Here is a 21,950-nt window from a genome sequence, read left to right as displayed (position 1 = left end):
TAAAAGCTATAGCATAGGAAATTTATGCTGTTGTGGGGCAGGTATCCTTGCTGCAGAGAAACCCTTTCATATTAGTGGTCTGTGATGAGAGGTAAATTATTAAACCAGGACAGTAATATAATCCTTAACCCTGAGGGAGTCCTAGTAGGTCAGGCTTCAGAAATGGCAGGGGCACTGCAGAAACTCATGCATCTGTCCCACAACTACACTGAGGATTTTAGTTTCCAGCTCAATCAAACTTGGTATCAATAGGGAACATTAAAATAGCACTCTAAACTGAAAACACAACACCTTCAGATGTTTATTTAACAGTTGTTTTGGCAGCAGACAATTGAACAAAACACTGAAATAATCTTCAGGGGAATACTAAGCACCTAAGGAATGGTAAGGGAGCACAGTAAGAGTGCACACCATCTGGACAACGAGCTACTTGGCACCAGTTTGCAGCTCCATTAGTTGATGAGTCTTTCACACACAAGATAAAATTCTTGCAGTGGTCTAAATTAAAGAACAAACGTACTCTTTGTCAATAATGCAGTCTGTTTACCAGTGTTCAATACAGCAGTTTGAATGTTCATTAAAATTTGAAAGTATAATAAATGAAACTGAGCAAAAGTGATTAGAACACTTATGTTTTAAATCTTTCAACTCCCCCATGTTTCCCAGAATTTATGTGTCAGCAAATTCAAGGCAGATGCTCAAACTGTAAATTGTGGTAGTTTCAGTTATGACAACTTGCATCACTGAGTGTTTACTGCCTAGGTTTTGAAGTGTAGATCTTGCTCTGAAAGTGACTCTTGTCAAGTCCCATGTTTGCTTTCTATAGATCAACAGTTTCCCTATCCTGTTCTGCAGAACACGAAGCGGGGTAGTCTACAGGGAGCAGGCTTTCTGCCCAGTGTAAACTTCATATTCCATGTATTTGAAAGCTGTTTATTACAAAGAAAACTATTTGCTTGCTTTCTTCTTTGTTGCTATTCTCATGGAAGCACCACCACTTTTGTTTAAAGGAGAAGATACTCTTTTGTAATGTCATGGCCTTCATTCAATGTGTGGTGAAAGCACCCATGGAAATTCAGCCATTTTATTTCTCTAGATGGATATAAAGTCACCTGCAAGCAATCCAGGAGGCAAAAGGCATTTCTGGTCTGCAATGGTTACTTCCACCCCTAAATAAATGAGCCCCTCTCTAGGTACATAAAGTGCAAGAAAAAAATCCTCCTCTTGCATCTCTGCATGGCACTATCACAGCAGCCTCTGCAATCCTTGGGGCATGAAGCTTTCCATGAACTCCCAAAGTACATGGGGATCCATTTGTGAGCAAATGTGTAGCCTTAAAACATCCCCACTCTGTGCATCATACTCCATTCTGTTTTTCCACAGGACTTGTGTCTTACTGAATGCCAGAAGGGAGCAGTTCTGAAGATCAACCAGAACTGTGCAGTGAAGACAATCTGTTTCTTACAGGGATATTAAATAATTTGTCTTATAAATTAAAAGGTGTTTAGCAAATAGAAAGTGAATACAGAGGAGAGAAGGATGGCTCAGGTAAGTAACTAAAAGTTGCTCTGCAGGACAGGATTTATCTTTCCAACAAAGCCCAGGCCAAAGGTCAGACAAGTCATTTAAGGCAGCAATCCAGCTTGTAATGCCTGACATCAGAGTACTGACTAGACACAGTAAGGATTTAATTTGAAGTTCTGAGAGCTCATAGTGGCCCCTGAAATCAATGGTGTCTCTGCTTTGAATTAGCAGTGTTATGTAATGCTGCTCATCTCGAGAATCTTAGTTACTACATACTGGGCATCCCAAAACTCAGTGGATGCAGAATCAAAGGGTTATAACAGGAGGGTCAGAAACAACACATGGAGTCTAGGAGCAGGCATGAATTATATGTTAAAGAAAATGAGAATTAAAAATGCTGAAGTATTTTTATGCTCACCCACTTTAAACACTAGATGACATGAAAGAAAATATCTGAGAAAAATAGCTGCATATGGTTACCTACTTAATACTGTATTGTAATGTTCCTGGCAGGGAGAAAGGGTAAAACTATCTCAATTCTAACTTTTTGATTATTTGACTTTGCAATATCTGCAACACTCCTTTTAACAGATGAAAGCAAACCCCAAAACCATCATTCATTTATTTGCTGGATGAAAAATGTGTATATGCATAACTAGTTATTTTACTACTATAGAGTTACATTATTTTACACTGCTTAAATTATAAAGGAAGGGCTGCAGGCACATGCAGATTTTAATGATGGACTGGAATGAAGTTTCCTGGTTCATACAGATGAAACAATATTTTTTTTTTTTTTTTAATCAAATATAAGGAGTTCTAAAATAATAAATAGGAAATTGGGATGTTGCTGGACTGGAGAGGGAATTTTTTTAACCAGTATGGAGGAAACAAATTGTCAATCCAAGTAGCAAGAAAAAAATCTTTCAGATGAAGATATATCCCTTCTGTCTAAAATTTCACTAGTTATCTCAGGAATCCCTGGACAAAAATTAGATATTCTAGGTCTGGAACCAGCAGGATAGGCAGCAAAACAGAGACCTGAGTGGTCAGCTGAAGATTTCTTGAAGTGCTTACATTTTTCCTCATGTATTGTGTAAGCAAAGGAACACAAGCCAAAGGCTGATTTCACAGAACCACTGGAAAATGATTTGTCTACCACAACATGCTTATGAAAGCAAAGGTAAAAAACTTGTGTGTGTACAAATGGATATGTACACATATGGATATGTGGTTCACATGGTGAACCACAGCCCCTTCAGTGCAGTTCCTCTGATAACATCTGCCTCATCCAATAAACAAAGCAGAAACACTCCAGTGCAATATAAGACAGTAAAAGCAATCTCCCAAATAAAGCATCTCCACTAAGGGTTTCCAAGTCACTGGCCTGTCTATGATGATGGTGGATCAAGATTTGAGACACTGCTCTAGCAACCTCAGTAAAAGCAGCTGTTTCATGCCTTCTGTAGCTGTAACAAGCCCCCTGTACTCATCCATTCTTGGATTACACTATAATGATTCATACTTACACCTCCTGAATATGCTGAAAAAAGAGCAACTAAATGATGAATGCATTAGGCCATGCATTCTGGCCCCAACCTGGAGTTACACAGCCCAGAGGAAGAGAACTAGCTAGGAAGAATAAAAGAAACCACTGACTGAGACAGGCATGAAAGAGGAGGTGCTACTCTGTATTTGGTAGGATGTTTTGGGTAGTATTAATTCTGTTTTAGTGTAAAACATGCACAGCATGAACTAAGCAATCCAATGGTGTCCTTTGACAACATATTTTTTACCACCTATTCTTATGAACTGGCAGGCTTCTGTAGGAGAAGCTGGAGATGCAGGCAGGATGGATTTTGGGACTTAAAAAGAGATCTCTGCAGTATATTCACTGAATTCCTTTTGTTACTTTCAAATTTGGTTTCAGTCTGAATGGGATTACAAAGATATCTGAAATCCCTTCTGGTCCTGTATTTCCATGGAATTGCTCAAAAAGGTTTCCCAGTTTTCATGGAAGTGGTAAAAGGACATAATTTTTCCTTCAAGAAATATAATGATCCTACCTAGAAATGCCCATTTCTAGCATCTCAAATTGGAGAAAAGATATTTGAAAGAGTAATCCTCACATAGGCATTTCTCCCATAAAAGAGAATTATTCTCATCAGAGAAAAAAAAATAAAAATGAGAGATTTCAGCGTTAAGTAAAACCATTTTGATAAAGAAACTGGAAAGAAAGGCAATTCAAACAGCACATTCTACATTGCATTGCTTTAACATATGCACTCACAGTTAGCCCAATGATTCTTCATTTTCTATCATATTGTCATAATTTTTTAAAAGCTAAATAAAAACTGTGATACTATCTCTGATGCAAACTGAAAATTATTCAGAGATGTTCTCAGCTCATTTGAAGGGTGAGAATAGGTTGATTGAAACAAACAATGTGCTGGTTTGAAGGCAGCTGAACAGGGAGTTTAGAAAATGTTACTGCTCAAAGAGAAGAGACCAAGAGAAGAGTCTACAGGCTCCCAGAAAATATTTACATGGCAGCAGCACCAACCTTGAACTATGTAGGGAGTGTTGTCCTCTCTGAGCAGCGAACACACAGGCCGAGGCGCAGGGGCTGGAGGCCTGTTCATGATAAAGGACTTGCAGTGCTTCCTTTTCTCCTCCTCCTGCTCCTCCTGCCCCAGGATGAGGTCGTACACACATTCATCCAGTGCCACACAAGTGTAGGGGTGCTCCTCCTTGCTGTCCTCCTGGCAGGTACCTTGGTCTTCTCTGCGGCATGCAGTTATGCGTCCATCACCCTGTTCTTTTTTACTCCTGTCCATCACAAAATTCCTCTCTGAAAAAGGAAAGAATTGTGCTGCATGTACAGGGTAAAGGGAAGAGGTTTCGACTTATAGCTTTAGAGTTTCCTAAAGTAGCTCAGAGACCTCATTTCACTTCTAAATTAAAGCACTCTCATTTTCAGAGGCTTCTGATCATCTAACTCAGATGAGTTAGAGAGGGTGCCCCAAAGGAATAATTCCAACTTCAAGGCCCCCTCATGATTTCACATCAGATCATCAAATGCAGATACTTAGCTATTGGCCACAAAATAAATGGATTTATTTGCAGAAATACTGTGTGACCCAGATGCTCTCATGAGAGTTATACCACCATGTAAGCCATGGTAACTAACATGACCACTTACTTAACTCATGGTTAAGTAAGTGGTACCTGCGGCCCTTGGCATTCTGGAAAGTCAAGATGTTTGTTACCTGTTGCAAAAATGACTTTAGAACTGAAACTTAGTTTAGAAAATGTTGGATTTGAAGAGGTATTTCCTACCTCTTCAATATCCCACTGGGTTTTGAGGTCTTTACAGATCTACTGCTGGCCAAGGTGAAAAAGAAATTGAAGAGCCCTTTGCAATGCAGGTAAAATATAGGAGCTCTTACAATCTATGCTAAAACTATTTAACCCTCCCCCCTCCAAAACCTTCCACATCTCTCTGTGTTCCCTATACTTCATATATTTCATAGTACAGCTACTCAGAACTTGCTTTTCCCTAGTTTTTGCCTTTTACAGCATTAAAAGGCATTGATGGTTTTCCTAATACCTGGGGTTTTTTTGATTTCCCTTAAAACATCCACAAACTGCTAAGAGTTAGAAGCCGTCACTGAGGCTGGTCTTCCCATAAATGTTCATAACTTCCTTGGCATGATTACCCATCTTTCCTGCAAAAACAGTAGACCTGCCTGGAATTCTTGTACTGACTCACATTTCCCTTGTGCTGTAATTTACTGCCTGTATGTATGTGTATCTGCTAAACTCGGCTGTGGTCACTAGTGGTGTTTTCAATGCTTTGGCTGCTATTTAAAGAATTACCTGTTTATGTGTTCAGAGGAGCTAAACAACCTTTGTAAGTGGGATATATTTGTTAATGGGTTGTATTAATAATAGTATGTACTATTAACATCCATTCTGGCCAAGATACATGTTTTAAAACCACTAGTGATGTTAGTACCCCTGCCATATATAATATGAATAATACTTTGTTTCTAGGTCACTATATACTTTCTCTGTAGGACATTCTTTCTTTCAGCTTCCACAGGGGCACTCTCAGGCCACTGCCAAACATGAAGAGGGGACTTGACTTCGAGGTACTCCACAACAACTCCAAAAGCAAGCAGCTGGCTAAAAATATGTAGCAGTAAGTCATTACAGTTCCTCTTTGAAAGGAAACATCATCTTCATCTAGAGAAATTCTACCTCATTCCACAGTGATGAAACCACAGCTCAAAGCAGAATAATTCAGTGCACATTTTAAATGAACTATTCCCACAGGAGCATTTTTAGATGAACTCTGCCATACCCACACAGGAGTTGGCACAGGACACCAGAAAACTTTCTCTGCTGGTACCCACAAGCAGACAGAGAGCATTTGGCAGAGAGGGTGACATTACTGTGGTGATGTAGCCATATAAGAACTATTCCAAGACAGGCATTTATAACAAACCTACTCCAACAAATCCTGTGTGCCAAAACTGATCCCTCATTTATAGATACATATAGATGCAGTTGAGTGTTTTGTAGGAAGCAAAACATACCCTTAATGTAAATTTTATTCTGCCCCTTTTTCCCTTAGACTTTACTTATGACTTTCTACCTATAGCCATTGCTTTCCTGCAAAGCAGAATACAGGATAAAATCCTACCTATAGCAAGCCATTTCTGCCTAATTATGTGAACGTCAGAGTGCTTGGTTATGGTAATTCAAGATTTTAATAGGTTACACCATGTTTGAAAACAGAGCTAACAGTAATAAGCTGTAGAGATACTGAGAAGCAATTTGTGTGCACACTTATCAGCAGTGTCTATAAGATATAAGAAAGGTTTATTTTCCCCCTATGCAACTATTTAAAACTGGTATTTAAGCTTGAATTATTTTGCATACTTGTTTTTCCCAATAAATAAAATTGGTGATCATCCCTCCTGAAACAGATGCAATAGTACTTTGAGATCCTTATCACTTTAATGAAACCACAACACAGAATTTAATTTTTTACTCTGGGGAGGATGTATTAAGAAAAGGAAAAAAAGGCAAAGCATTTGTCAGAATTTCTGCCTTTCTTTTCAATCTGCAATATAACTTTTTACTTCTAAGTACCTACAAAATTGACTAAAATGGAGAAAGATACTATTACTTCTCTCTGCATGGTCACTTTCTATTAATTCTATTAATTTTAATGTGAAACTTCAAGCTGTATATTAAATCACCATAGCATTTAATATTTTAAAATGGTAAATAATAATGAAGTCAACTTGACAAAAAATACAGGCCTCATCTTTGTTTCAAGCCTCTCTTGCAAATCCAGTGCACCATGCACTATTTGGCAGCTCTTTGAGATAGGTGGAGTGAGAAAAAGCTGAACCCGGCAGCCCATACCACCAGTATTTACCTGATAAACCTGGTCATGAGTATTTTGATGCAGCAAAGGCCACATGCAGATGCTTGTTTTGCAGAGTTAGGGCCTCATATGCACAAGCTTGCTTTGTAGCATCAGGGCTGTCCTGCCCAGCTACTGCCAGAAGTGATCAAACCAATCTCTACAGCAGCACATTGTCTGTCTTGCACATGTTTGTATCTGGGGTTATTTTCCTCCCAAGATCTTACCTTGTAATGAATTATGCAGATTGTCCTGTCTTTGGATGCCAGGCAGATTTCGAGGGGGAGGAGGGGGTGGCCTCTTGCAGAAAAAGCAATCTTTCCTGCTCTCTTTGAGCTCATCCCCTACGTTGGCATACAAACTGCCAGGACTGTTGTGAATGCTGTATGAATCCTCCTCCTCTTCATTTTCATATTCTGTCTCCTCTCTGCTGTCTTCTAGGTCATACTTCTTTTCCTCATCCACATTGACTTCTTGTTGGCATTTTGATCCAACTGCATATTGATCTCTTGAGTTCTGCTTGGCTTTTAATATTAAAGAAAGCATTATTTCACTTAAAAATTGTCATCTGGAAGCATTTCTTGTTTCAAGGGTTCCTACAGAAGCAACACAATGGCTAATAAAACTTTTATGAATTGATACAGCAGGAAAGCTGTCAAATTCTTACCATCAGTGAAGAGCATTTTAAATATTTACTAAATCAACAGTGGAAGTTTTCGTTGTGTCTTGCTACTCTGATACATACCATTTTCATGTGTACAATGTTAAACTTTTCTAGAGCAGCTGTCAGAATGAAATCACAAACATTTTCCTTGCTTCCAGAATTTCTATTACCTGACTTTCAAAGCAGCACAGTGCAACACCTTGCAAAATAAAGCCGTAGCTCACATATCTGTGTTACTGCTTTTTGTACAAGGCGATTTGGGTGCTAATTTGAATCTCTCTAAAATGAAATAAACACTGTCCATGGGAGACATGACTGTAGATTTGTGGAAACAGAGCTCTTCTGTCTCTAGTGACCCACAGACATAGAACGAAGTGGAGGGATATGAAAGTGTACATTTAAATCACTACGTACAGCATCAACATCTTAGTAGTCAACCTTTAGTAGTAAACCTGTTACGTTTAGTAACGTAACAGAGTAAACTACACAATCTGCCAGCAGACTTTACTGAGCCCTTGAGGTAGGTTTCCATTCTGAGTTACAATTTGGTGATGCTTGCCTTTCACCACTGATTCAAATAGGAAGTTAGGGCATTTACCTGGCTAACGTAGTACAATTCATGCTCTTTTCCCAGGTGCTCACCCTGAGTTGTTCCCATATACAATGTGACAGAGACAGTGAAAATTTTAGCAGAGCAAACCTGTTTTTTCAGTGTCTGTAATCCACCTCTATGTGCTAAAGCAACCAGTTTGAACTTAGCAAGTAAGAAACGTCCTTTTCATATCTATGAGAGTTGAAGAGATAAAATTTTCAACAAGATAAAAGGAGGATTAAACTTAGCCTCATAGATCCATGATACTGTAAGATATATGCTATTGGTAAATGCAAACAAGCAACTTTGCAGTTTTCAAGGGGAATGTATACGACCACACAGATCATCAGCAGGTTTGTCACCAATTTATGCTTGAAAGTAGGAACATCAAGCTGCAAAATGTCAACTATCTATGCCTCCATACAGGACTTGACTGCACCTGTAGGCAGTGTCTCCCCTTTTATGAAGGTTCTTCTCTGAGAGCTTGGGGAATTCAGCAGTTTTCTAGGTTCAGAATGGAGATCACAAATTTCCAGAGTTTGAAAGGAGGGGTGATTGCACTGAGGTATCTCGTACTGAGTAAGAACTTTATTATCCCAACTGAATCCCTCAATTGCCTTCTCCTTTTAGGACATCGACCCTCCCTGGAAGCTGCAGTACCATGTGGAAATTGAAAGTGTTAGAGTAACTTACCCTCTCTTCCCAGGAACTCATTCATTTGATACAGCACATGATACATTCATTTGACCCCTACCAACAAAGCTGTCTAACAGCATGACTTACCCACGGCTTCTGGAGTTTCTGAGCCTAACATAAGATCACAAGTGTTGCCGTGTTCCACTTCCTCCTTGCAATTAGTGAAATCACTTGCTGCACAGTTCTAGAAAGAAAAACAAAGGAGAATATTTGTTTTAGTAGGATCATCTCCTCTCTTCATGTTTTGCTGTTGATATAATATACAACATTCTGCTAGGAGGAAAGTGAAGACAGGAACATCATGCATTTGCAGCTATGTAGTGGTAAACACACTGCAGGCAAAAGGACCGTGCATCTCTGGATACAGTGAAAGGACACAATGTTCTGACACAAAACACCAAGTTTGCACAGGAAGGATTTAAGCTCATTGACCTTTCTCTTTCCCTTAGCACTTTGCTGGGCTGTCCAGACAGTTCCCAACTCTGCTCCTAACTGTGAAGCACTCAAATATTAAGAGAAAGATGAGTAACAGCAAAACATCAAGTCCATAGGGCATGACTGAGGAGCTCAAGGGTGCAAGAAATCTCTGGGGAGTTCATTACAAACAGTGGCTTGTACCAGAAGTCACGTGTGTGCTGAGAAACCAGAAATGGGCATGAAAAGCATGTTTGGAGTTCTACCTCAGTGACCAAATGTGGCAGAGTGGTGTTTTATTCCTCTAGAATGCTGTTATGTTCACACAGTGCTATGCAAAATTAGCCCAAGGAGGTTCAGAACAATCAGTTCTCTAAAACATTATCAGTGTATTTCCTTGAGCTGAAGAGGTACAAACTTCTGCTCACCAGTGAAAAGCAAGTCTGTAACACAGCTACTGACAGCTCTTCTGTCTATAATATAAAACACACATTTGTTAATTGCTGATTTTCAGAAACAACTGTAATTTCAAAAAAGTGACAGTATTTTTAGACAATCCCATCAGGACTTGATTCTTATGTAAGTGTGATACACAACTACCCTCTACAGACAAAATGGAGCCCTCAATAATTAATCAGGACTTTTGAATCACAAAATGTTAATTCCAGGGGCTTGGATATGCCAACCCCAAAGCAGGTAGGGAAACAGCATGGTCCATATATCATCCAGACTGCAAGATTAATTACAAGTAGAATAGTGGACAGAAGTCAAGAGGAAGAACTGATAAGCAATTACACCCTTCTGCATGGTACAGAACATGATTCTCAGGAGCTTATGCTGGACTCTCAAGGAGTTTGTTCAAGTATCCTTCTGTCTCCTGGCACCCACAGCCACTGCCCAGGGATAGAGTGCTCCCTTCATGAAAGAGGAAAATATTTTGAGAAACAGCAGGAAGAATACCTTCTTCCTTGCTGCTGTTTTACACAGCCATCTCCTGAACACCAATCTGGAGACACTGCAGCCACCAGACTGTGCAACAGGTGCCTCCCTGGCTCGCTTTGCTGCTTTACAAACACACCTGGATCTCTACACATCTCCAACATCAGAGGATTAATCTCTACCTCCTGTGCCCATATAATGTGTACATCTGAGAGAGAATCTTGCTTTTCTTGAGCTCCCCTATTATTTATACAGTTCCTTTATGCTTCGCAGGAACAGCATACCTCTCTCAAAAGCCCCAAAGTTAGGGCTTTCCAGAATATTTATTTTCAAAATATTTAGGCCTGCATGTGGTAAATGTAAGTGTAAATTGTGGGAGTAAAAAAGTACTTTGATATGTTTCCTGTGAAGAGATGTGTGTAGAAGAAATCAAGCAAGGAGAGATCTAGATATATTAAGTTCTCCTGCTATGACACTGGAGTACACCCAGAAAATTCTTTCAAGGTGAAATTTGAATGTTTCAGAAGACTGAAGGTCAGCTGTCCTGCTAGTTTATAGCTGCTCCACTGATGATGCTGAGTCATAGGGAATTCAGGATGCAATTCAGAAGTTCAGCCCCTGACTTCACATTTTAAGTCTCCTGGACCTGTGAGACACAGAAAGGCTGAACAGGTGTAAACAGTCTTTAACTAAATATATTTACACTAGAAAAAAATTCTGTGTAATGAATAAATTATTGGCAGAAGTCTCCTCTGACACCGGACATGTTGACATCGTGCAGCTGAAAATCGTGCAATGTCTCCAAAGGTAGTGGAAAGTATCCCTATTTAAGAATGCAGAGCAACGTAACTAAATTGGAATAATGCCATGACAGCTTGCAAACCTTGCCATGATGCCCTGAATGAATGCCCATTGCTTTTTAAGTGTCTTTTACATGGTTTGGTCATGTAACTTGAGTGTAGTAGCACAGCTGAACTTCCAAGTTGTTTGAGCCTGTTTGGCTGAAAATGGGTCTTTGACTTATTCTAGAGATCTATTATGGATGTCAAGCCACCTTCCAAAGGAAGAACTAGCTTAACTGGAAACCAGCACCACCAAAAAAAAAAAAAAAAAAAATTATTGCTCTCAGCACGAAACTGCACACAACAGACTATGGGAGAGGGTTTTGAATGTTTGAAACTTGTTTATGAGTTAGCAAAATAATTTCCCTACCTCAGGATGCAACAGGAATGCTGGCATGCATTGGAAGTTCTCTGAGAGACTGAAATTGTTTCAAGTCCTAAGATTAAATGCCACCTCTCAACATCAAAATGTAGATACCTAATTTTCTTTCATTTATCTATTTTAACTGTCTTGATTAACTGACTTTCAAAAAGGTAAAGTTTTTTAATAGCTTCAAAGCTGTTCCTCTGATACAAAGCCTGAAGTGATTTATCTCATCACTTTACTCAGGAATTCATTAGGAAAAGTATTATAACCTGTCACGTTGTTCATGGAGGTCTCTTGGCCTTCAAGGAGACAAGTGTAATTGTTGGTTGCTATAAAGATGTTTACTGTATGACTGTATCAGTCTTGAAGGCAAAAAGTTTAGAGAATTAAAGTCTTTGCTAAAAGCTTTTGGTATAAAGTACTGAATGTATTAATTATTTAATGATTTCAGATTCCAACAATAACCATCTTGTCAGCATTTTTTACAATGCTTTTCTGAAGAGCCATCTTTGCAAGGCACGTTTTTGAAAGACTTTCTCCTTGTTAAACTGAGACAGAGTCATCCACACTGGCAAGGGCTGACAGCATTGAAATTAGATAAATTTACCTTATTGTATAGTGAGGAATGAAACATTAAAGAATTCAGAGGACTCTAACCCAACAGTAATGTTGTATCAAGTTACTGCAAGAGCGAGAAGCATCTGGACATCACTTCATTTATAAACAGTTACATGTAAATATATCAATCACAGCTCACATTAGCTTTATGTATGAGATATAAATGGATATATCTAAAATATATCCATACATTGTATTTCTAGAAACAAAGTAAGAACTCCTGATTTGTGTAGGGCAATTTGATCTTCTTCTGGATTCTAGGGCATTTCCAGCTGCCTGTTGGACAGAATTCAGGTTTGCAAGTAGACATTCCAAAAATACCCTCCAGTCACACTAAGGCCTGTTTTTCCAAGGCTGAGACAAATCTGGTTGCCTGATTTGTTTATAACATGTCACCACAACATTCCTTCTTATCCCACTCCCAACATTCAAAGTTTGCAGTTCTGCCAAGAGATGCGTTGCTCATTTGTCTGTCTCCCACTACTCTGTAGCTCAGCATTTCAGAGCAGAGGACAACTATGGCATGGCTGTCTTACAGGCACAGTTTTAAGCATCCTCTTCTGACTATCAAGCAACAAGATAACATTGCCTATTACTGCCAGTCACCTGGAGTTGAACCTGTGTTGATCACCAGGAAACACCAATTTCTACCACGTGACTTCCTTGAGACGCACCAATCTGAAAGATTCCAGAAGCTGAACTCTCCCTCTGCTGATCTGGAGCCCTGATCCTCCTGGGATTTTGAGAAACAAGTGGACAAATGCTGATTAAGGCTACCACAGTCTATATGGGCTTGCTAGAAAGGCAGCAAGAGCAAGCAGAGCCCAGATGCAAGTACAGCAGTGCTTTTAAAAGTATCTGATACCAACTAAGCGGGTATGTGGATGCTTATGTCTTTGGAGTCAGGGCATCCTAAAGAAAATAAGTATTTTCTCTAAATATCATTAGAGAAGAAAACCAAGAGGAGATGCTCTCATTTACACTTTTTCTTTCAGCACCTTTTGTTTCTTTTTTTCTCTCCAGTGCACATCTCAATGAGGCAGTCCTTTCTAAAAAGTAAAATCAACAGCTTTGAAAACCTAGAAGCTGATGTGAACTGCAAACACTTCAAAATTTCATGTAACTGTATTAAGAGTGTGCCCACTCATAAATCATTACACTGGCTCATGGACTTGGAAGGAATTTGAAAAATTTTTCTATTATTTAAATTGCTAATAAGGTACTGAATAGTACAAGAACTAGGATAACACTAATTAATAAGCCTTTCCATTTTCACAATGAATAGTTGAAAAAGACCCTTATAAAAACATTTCTAATTATCTTATTATCTTGTTAGCTCCATTTCATTTTGTGCCTTGATCCTTCTTGCAGTATTCTTAAGTGTCTATGCTACAATTCTATCTTGACATTAACTTGATACTGCTTCTACTTAGTGCGGACTTCATTCTCCTACTTGGGGTTGTTCTCTTGCTACTCTTTCAACCTTTCCTTCCTACTGAGGTAAGTGTGCATTTGGATATGCTTTTTAAAAAAAATATGCTGCTGTTATGCTGTTATTTTTCATTCCTGTCATAGAAACTAGATACAATAACAGTTCACTCTTACCAAGGTTACCCTGTCTGGACAACTTCAGTGATTTCCTCTTTGTTTACACAGAAAAGAGCCCTCTAGCAGTTTCCTTCACTTAAAATGTCAAAATCTTATCAATGCATTTAAAAACTTGTTGGATAATGTCTCCTGCTGTATTCCTTTCCAGGCAGATGCTGGTGACCTGGACCTCAGCAAAAGCCTACGTGCTGGTACACAAACACACTGAAGATTTCCTCCCACCAGGAGTGAATTTAAACACGGAAGAAAACAGGATGTAAATAGGGTAAGTAATTTCAGGACCTCAAGACAGAAGAAATTGTTTTCCTTGGCTGGATGTTTCCTCCATTTCTTTGTCATAGGCATACCAGATTTTCTTTCTAATGTTCTTGCTTTCAGAGAAACTGGACTGAAACACAGCAGTTGGATTTTTTTTTTCCCCAGCCCCAGGTGGTTTCTTGTAGCACTCCTCTGACCTGCCAGCACTGTCTGCTTAGACTCTTGGTGCAGCAACTGAAGCAAAAGGGATATATTTACATTTGGCATCCATCTTCACAGTTTTTGCTCCTTTTCTCTCACCCTCACTGTGGTGTAGCCTACACTGTGCCCATTATCACTGCCCTGCCAGAGCTTTCCAGAATGCAAAGGTGAGAACTAGTGTACTGTAGGAAATATTTTCCATTTGCACTCCCGGTTCTTCATGAAATGCAAGCAGGCAATTTGGCAAACATTTTTCTTTCATTCAGTTCCAACTGCATCCCTGAGCCTAGTGACCAGCTATTCAGGTTATAAAATTTTTTCTAACTCTCAAGTCTGCATTAATTACTAATATTCACATATTCTACAATGTAAAATATTCATCAAAGTACTGGAAGTGTTTAAGTATTTATGACTCATTTTTCCCAGGGTCCTGTATGAGCACCTGGAGAAATGACTGAAAAAGTGAGCTTCATAAAATTGATGGCACGCATGAGGACAGCTCCAACATTGTTGTTCATTAGCTTTATTAATGTCAATCGCCTTTACTACCCTATTAGCTTGCTTGATAACTCAGGCTTGCAAAAAGCCATGAGAGAACCCTACAGCATAAGGGCAATGAAACATTCAATACAGTGTTATAATCCAAGAAAAAAACCAACCTGGTTGTAAAGGCAGGCAAGTGGGAGGAACAGTGGTGGAAGGAAGCTTTCCTGCACATGTTCTGCAATACAATGCTGAAATACACAGTGGTTTAAAGCAGTGTGGGCTGCACAGCCCAGGGGCTGAATCTAGCCCTTGAAACGCTTGAACTCGCCCTCCTGGCCTAAGCAAGACTTGTCCTAGAAAAAGCCAAGAACAGCATATATTATCCTTCCAGCCAAAACTGCTGCTGCTGTCTGCTTACTGCCCATGTGTCAGAGCAAGCTGATGTGCAAGGCAGTCTGCTCTCTGAGGAAGCACGGCTGAGCCAGCCCTGTGATTCCACCCTGCTGCCCAGCTGGGCCCTCAGCTTTGCTCTGTTTCACCACAGGTGAGAGCACAGAGCCTCAGCCCCACACCACACCTCGCACTCGTGCGCATCTCAGGCTGTGCCCAGGAGCTGCACATGCGGCAGCACTGCTGAGCCAGAGAGACCACTGCATCCACCTCCCAGAAATGAATTAGAAGACCCTTCCCTGCTCTACTTGTTTACAGGAGAAGTGTAAGGGCATTAGAAGTCCCTGTGACTTTTCTCACTGATGATTTTCAATGTTATGTTTCCCACAATTTCCCTTCAGTTTACTGTGTCTGATTGAGGTCTTGTGTTATCAATACCAGATGTCAGAACTCACGGTGTCACTAACATCCATTAGCCAGCTGGGCAAGAGGCAACTGACTTAAAACTGTGTGTGCCACACAAGTTAGACCACAAAAAGAACAGGTATTTAACATCAGTAACTGTTTTTGAATAAAGCTGCTCATTCTTGGAACAAAAGGCAACGACTTACCTCTTACTCAGAATGACTTCTCAGAGTAGCAAGAAATCATAATTTATTGCAAATCCCTCATGTCTTCCTCACACAGCTGCTTACACCATGTGGCTTTTTGTTAGATGTCTGGACATAATAAACACAGCAGTGTTGTTGAGTCTTAAATATATATGACCCCTATCCCCTTTTGCCTTTGACATACATCCACTAGGTCTTTAACTCTCAACAGTTTTAAGTGTTCAAGGTCAGGATGGAGAGGGCTTTAAGCAACATAATCTAGTGGAAGATGTTCCTGCCCATAGCAGATGGGGTGGACTAGATGATTTTTAAAATTCTCTTCTGATTCTACCTGAGCAGGACACAAGATTTTTTGAATCCTTCAAAGGCACTTTTCTGCTGTGTAAAACTGCAGCATTATGATTCCCAGATTTATTTTCTGGGGCCATAGGCATATGCATAACTGCTTCATTTATCTGTATGGGTTTCAGTTTAACCCAACACTTTCTACTTTTTTTTAATGTTAATTCAAATCAGGACTATCATATGATCTGGTGGACAAGCATACTTATGTGGTGATTACACTAATCCTAACAAATTAGAACATAAAAACCACAAATAAGGTACAAAACTAAGCAAGAACACAGAATGACAGTAAAAATAATACTATGACATTCACAGTAATTTGTAAGATTCTCTCTGCATAAAATTTGTCAGAAGTCTCAACTGCTGCCATGTTTCCTGCAATGCTGAAAGATAACAAAATGCTAGAGTTCCCATTCCAATATGCTAAAGGTACATAAAATGTACATTAACTACCAAAGATAGATTACATAGAAAAAATTAGAAATAAAATGCTCCACTGCCAAAATCTAATGATGTTGCAATCAGTCTGGAGCAAATGTATGACTGAAACAAATTATTTGTACTATATTAAGAAATGAAACAAATTAAAACATCAATGAAACCCAACTTTAGGCTGAGAGATTTTAATAACAGCAAAAAGGAATTGTTTAACTTGAAATCATCTATTGTAGTCTTAAATAATTTCCTTCTGGGCTCCCTTATTAAACTATTTTATTTGCATGTCTGCTTTAACTTCATTACAAGCAGATCTACTGCACTGGCATATCAGCCAGCATCCCTAAACTGATCCCCACTTGCAACATTATTTTGTGCAATTTCACACTTTGTATGCTTGTCTATCAAATCATAGCACACTTTCTGCAACTTTTGACTCCTGCTTTTCACTGAGTTTCTGGGGAAAAAAAAAGCCAAAAAGAAAAGCCCTCTCTTTGTAGGAAGACACCCATGGGGAAACAAATATACAAAAAAGACCCAGAGTAAGTAAAGGCTTCGTGTCTTGATAACTGTTCACTTATACATCCTTCATGACTATGGCTGTGAGAGAGAAACATTTACTGCAAGAGAAGCAAAAGGAGACTTCTAATCACAAAACTAAATTTACTAGTATACAAAAAAAAAAAAAAGCTTTTTAAAATCAAACTGCTGCAGTCTCCATTTGAAGAATTTGTGCTCATTTTCCCTCTTCTGTGCATTTATGCTGTTCTCTAATCTAGCTAGTAAGTATCAAGGGATTTTTCTTCTGAACACTCAAAAATAAAATTTCTCCTCAGACTCATTTTAGCTCATTTCTCCTTTAATGACAATTCTTGTTACTTCACTTTTCACACACCCACACAATTTTTTGAAAGACTTTCAAAGAGTACAGACTCCTCTGAACAAAATATCCACTGCTGTTTGACAGGCAGTGTAATCATTGCAAACTCCACAAAAGCACCCCATCTCTCACACAGGTTAATTTTTCAGTCTACCAGGGTAAGAATTTTTTCTTGCATTTCTGATTTTTTTTTCCCTGACAAAGAAATAACCATTCCCTAGAGAGCTTCTCTTTCACTTGATGACTGTGATTACACTGTTTGAACTCTCAGTGTACTTACTAAATTACCACTCCCTTAGCAGATCCAGGGATAGCAAAGAGAGAATCACAGAATCATTTAGGTTGGAAAAGACCTCCAAGATCATCAAGTCTAATTACAAAGCTAACCCTGGTTAAGTCCCACTAGGCCCTGTCCCTATGAGCTGTGGCAGCTTGCAGGACCAAAACCTGAACCAGCTCCACTCCTTTGCCAAGCCAGCACCTGCTGACTTTCTGTCTGTAGAACTTCACAGTTACTAATTTTCCCTCCACTTAATTTCTTTAATGCCTGGGAGGTTTTGCTTTACATTTGCTGAAATCAGTTCATTAAACCAATAATTTCAAGCAGCAATTTTCTGCTGGTGAGCACTGCCTGTGGAACCAGCAGTAGTACTGATACACTCTCAGCTGCAGGAATGTTCAGAAATGCTCAGGTCCCTGGAATTGGCAGAGAAGGTTGAAGATTAATTAAGTGACTGACTGACAAGTAATACAACAGATTTTTACATCTCATACCTGTTTACTTCTGCTTTTGTGTCTCTTAGATGGCACATAGGAAAGCTCTTTTTTTTAAAATCCAAAACAAGTAAAAGTCATTGGCTCTGAAAACCTCTTTGAAACTCTTAGCAAATTATATAAGCAGGTAGGAATTTTGCCTTTGTAAAGCATAATTATGTTTTAGATGACCACAGTATCATCCACGACTGTGAAATGTTTCAAATACTGCAGAGTAAGGACAGCTAGACAGAAACACACCTGAAAGTGTAATGAGCAAGAAGAAGAGCAACATTTGTGGAAAGCTCAACATTAGCACAACAGAACAGCTAATGCTTAAGTAAGAAGAGTAAAAAAATGGCATTTAGCAAGGTTTTGGGCTCCTGAAAGAATCAGTGACTATCCAGAAGAAAAGGAAGAGGATGCAGAAGGCATTGAGTAAATGTATTGAATGCGGTCACAGCCCAGGCAACTTTCAGCTCCTTTTCACGTAATGAGAAAAAACATGATCTGGACAAGGAAAAGTACTGTTTGTTTCAAAGCTCTGTGCTCCAGATTACTGACAAGGATGTTATGGGCCAGACACTAAGATAGTTGCATGGATGCTCCTGGCAGAACATTTATGATTTATTTATGGTCTCAGGGTCTCCAGCATCAACACATCATTCGTCATCTTCTACCCTGTGTTCTATGTATACACTGCAGAGTGCTACCCTAACATAAAAACAGCTGCTGTATTTTGCATGAGAACTACATTTTAGATGCTGAGAGTCACAGTATTGTCATTTGAACTCAAGTAACAGAAATTTCTAAGTTCTCTGGTGACTTTGGAGATTCTGCTCTTCTGTCCTGAATCTTGGTTAACACTCAGAATTTTTTCTTCTTTTACAGACACTAGCAGGAGCTTTTCTCTACCTAGGCAACTTTTAAAAACATATTGAATTAAAGGGGGAATAGGATAAAGTGTCTAAATCTGAGAAATACCATGGTATTTCTAGAATATGTTCCACATACATGTCCTAACAATAGTAAGACTTTTCAGATATGGGTTTTTATATTCAGGTTCTTAAAATCTTTGCATTCCTAAACAATAGCTAAGCTAAAGAATGACAAAAGCGGTTGAAATAGCAGTTATTACCTGTACTGCATTCAACTGTGTCTATTAAAAACATAGATCATAGACAAAACCAACAAAAATTATCTAGTGAAGCACTTCTCTGGGAAAACACTGCTACAGCATGTGGTAATATCAGGCATTTTATAATAAACAAAAGCAGGAAAAATGTAAGAGGCAAATGTAAGAAGCATAAAAAAAAGTAAACCTTTTCCCCTCTGAAACAGATATCATGTAAATTACACCCCTAGTCAATCAGATAAATAAATACCCTCTGCAGAATTTAGTCTTCAAATCCAAGTAAGATCCTTCTCTTATTTTTGCTTGACTCCAAATGGATCTAAACACAGTGTATGTATTCGCTTTCAGATTCAACTATTATAAATTTGCCATTAGTACTCTGGCGATTCTGCATTATTCTTTCAGTTCAGGTACATCTTGCAATTTATGAACTGAAAGATGGTGAAACTGTAGTAAAAGAAAGCAAATGAGATGACAGGTTCTGTTCTGTTTTTCTAAAATAGAGATGATAATTTTTTCATTCTGTAAGCAAGTTCCAGGACTTACCAACAGCTGGCAAACTACTTTGAGAACTCTGGACATCAATTTAAGTGAAAGCTCTTCTCTCTCTCCCAAAAAGAATCTATGTATTTGGTCAGTGACCTCTACACTACTGTGTTCAGTCATGAATGATTTGCTGATTTCACATATTTCAGTAACAGCTGCTTTTTTATTAGCAGTATATTTACTACTTTCAAATTGTATCTGTTGTCTCAGAAATACACCCTGCATTTATAGAAAACAGCTAAAAGAGACAGAAATCAAATCTAATTTGGCTCCATTTTGCATACAGCATACAAGCAACATGAAGTTCATCTTCCTGGGTTCCTACAAGCCCTCTGACAATCCAGACCCTGAAACAGGAAAGTAACAGTAGAAAAAAATAATGCCAAACTTCTTTTAAAAAGTCTAACAGAAGTACTTGCAACTGAGCAAAATAAAATTATTTTCAATTATCTTATATAATATAAAGTCAACTTGTGTTTCACCTGAATATTTCCACTGTAGAATCACAGAACAGATGGGGTTGAAAGAGACCTTAAATATCATCCCTCCTTTCTGTGGGCAGGGACTCCTGCTAGACCAGGTTACTCAGAGCCCCATCCAACCTGCCCTGAACACTTTGATGGATAGCACATCCACAGCTTCTCTGGGGAGCCTGTTCCAGTACCTCACCACCCTCACAGCAAAGAATTTGCTCCTAACATCTAATCTCATCCTATCCTATTTCAGTTTGAAGCATTCCCTCTTGTCCTGTCCCTATATGCTCTTGTAAAAAGGCTCTCTATCTTTCTTGTAGGCTCCCTTCAGGCACTGGAAGGCCACAATTAGGTCACTCCAAGGTCTTCTCTTTTCCAGTCTGAACAATTCCAGTTCCCAAGTCTTTCCTCATAGGAGAGGTGCTCCATTTCTCTAACCATCTTGTTGGCTATGAAGAGAAACTCCTGAAGTTTGAGCAAAAGATTATACAACATGAAACGTGAGTTAACAGAAGATGCTACTGAAATAAATAGAGGTTTACTTGTTTTAATTTTATATGGTATTTCTCTCCAAAATGCTCCCATATCTTAAGGAAAACACCTAGTTATTTTAGCTTTGTTTGCTTACTGAACAGTAAAAAATTACAAGTGAGCAGTCACATGTTCTTTCTGAGGGCAGACCTATGGGATTTGTACCTGGGATCACACACACTTGTGAAACCTGCTGTGGGGTATGGGGTCTCCGCCCCTAGACAAGAACATTCTACTTGACCTATGGGGTTACCTTCCCTCCATCTTCACCACATCCTGATTTCAGCTCTAACTGCTTTCCATGTAATCTCCCAAAGCAGATAAATATATTCAGCATTGTATCCTCTCAGAATTTTACATGAGCAAATATGGGTTGAACAACACAATGCATTGAGTATGTGCTATATATCAAAAAAATCTGTCTCACCTAAAGAAAGGCTAAACAAATTTTGTTTAAAAATTTGTTTTGCATAAATCTGAAAGAAATATATTCCCTGACTGATGACTCAAATACAATTAGTGACTGCTTGAAGAAGGTAAATGAGTACCTGCTAAAAGCTATAAAAATCACTTTTGATGGTATGACATGCATTGAGACCTACTTCTGCTTCAAGAGAGACAAAGACAAATAACTATGTAATTTCTGATCTATGTAATTTCTGTTCAAAAAAGTGAGTAACAGCTTTTCTTCTCAGTTTAGGGTGGTGGGAGCCAATCAAACTGGAGTAATCAGCCTGCTTCTATGCTAATAACATCAGTATTGGGAAATGCTTAGCAAGCACAGCTCACTAAAACTGTATTTGACAGTCATTTTAATGGCAGCTGCTACAAGATTATAATGTATACACAAATACAGATCTCAGATATTAGCTTTTCAGTGAGCACCTCCAGTTCTCAAGACCAGAAAGAAGAAGCAAATGACAAAAAGAGACAAGGTGGAAAAAGACTAAAGCATGAGAGAAAAAGGGCAAAGCAACCTGCATCTGACACTCATTGTGGGGTTTCCTACAGCATCATGTCCTTATTTACTACCAGCAAAGTTAGTCTACTGCAATTACCTACTCAGTCCACTACGAGTTTCTAATCCACAGACAGGATATAGAAGCATAGTTACTGAGGTTTATCATTTACACCAGTGGGCCAAGCTTTGCTTTATGCAGACACACCTGCTGCATTAGAGTAAAATGAGATGCTGATGAACC

General features: G+C 38.9%; 1 protein-coding gene across 1 annotated transcript in view; it reads right to left on the bottom strand.

Moving 5' to 3' along the window:
• Positions 1-21,950, bottom strand: part of BANK1 (B cell scaffold protein with ankyrin repeats 1) — a 115,000-nt gene that overhangs the window by 15,589 nt on the left and 77,461 nt on the right. The window contains exons 8-10 of the mRNA XM_058838009.1: positions 9,004-9,100; positions 7,192-7,488; positions 4,088-4,375 (exon numbers count right to left, since the gene is read on the bottom strand). Coding sequence (XP_058693992.1) covers positions 4,088-4,375; positions 7,192-7,488; positions 9,004-9,100 — 682 coding nt within the window. The remainder of the gene's footprint in view (positions 1-4,087; positions 4,376-7,191; positions 7,489-9,003; positions 9,101-21,950) is intronic.

The sequence above is a fragment of the Poecile atricapillus genome, chromosome 4, assembly GCF_030490865.1.
Source record: "Poecile atricapillus isolate bPoeAtr1 chromosome 4, bPoeAtr1.hap1, whole genome shotgun sequence".
Classification (NCBI taxonomy): Eukaryota; Metazoa; Chordata; class Aves; order Passeriformes; family Paridae; genus Poecile; species Poecile atricapillus.
Note: the sequence above shows the minus strand (reverse complement) of the source record. Positions and strands in the feature narration are given on the sequence as shown.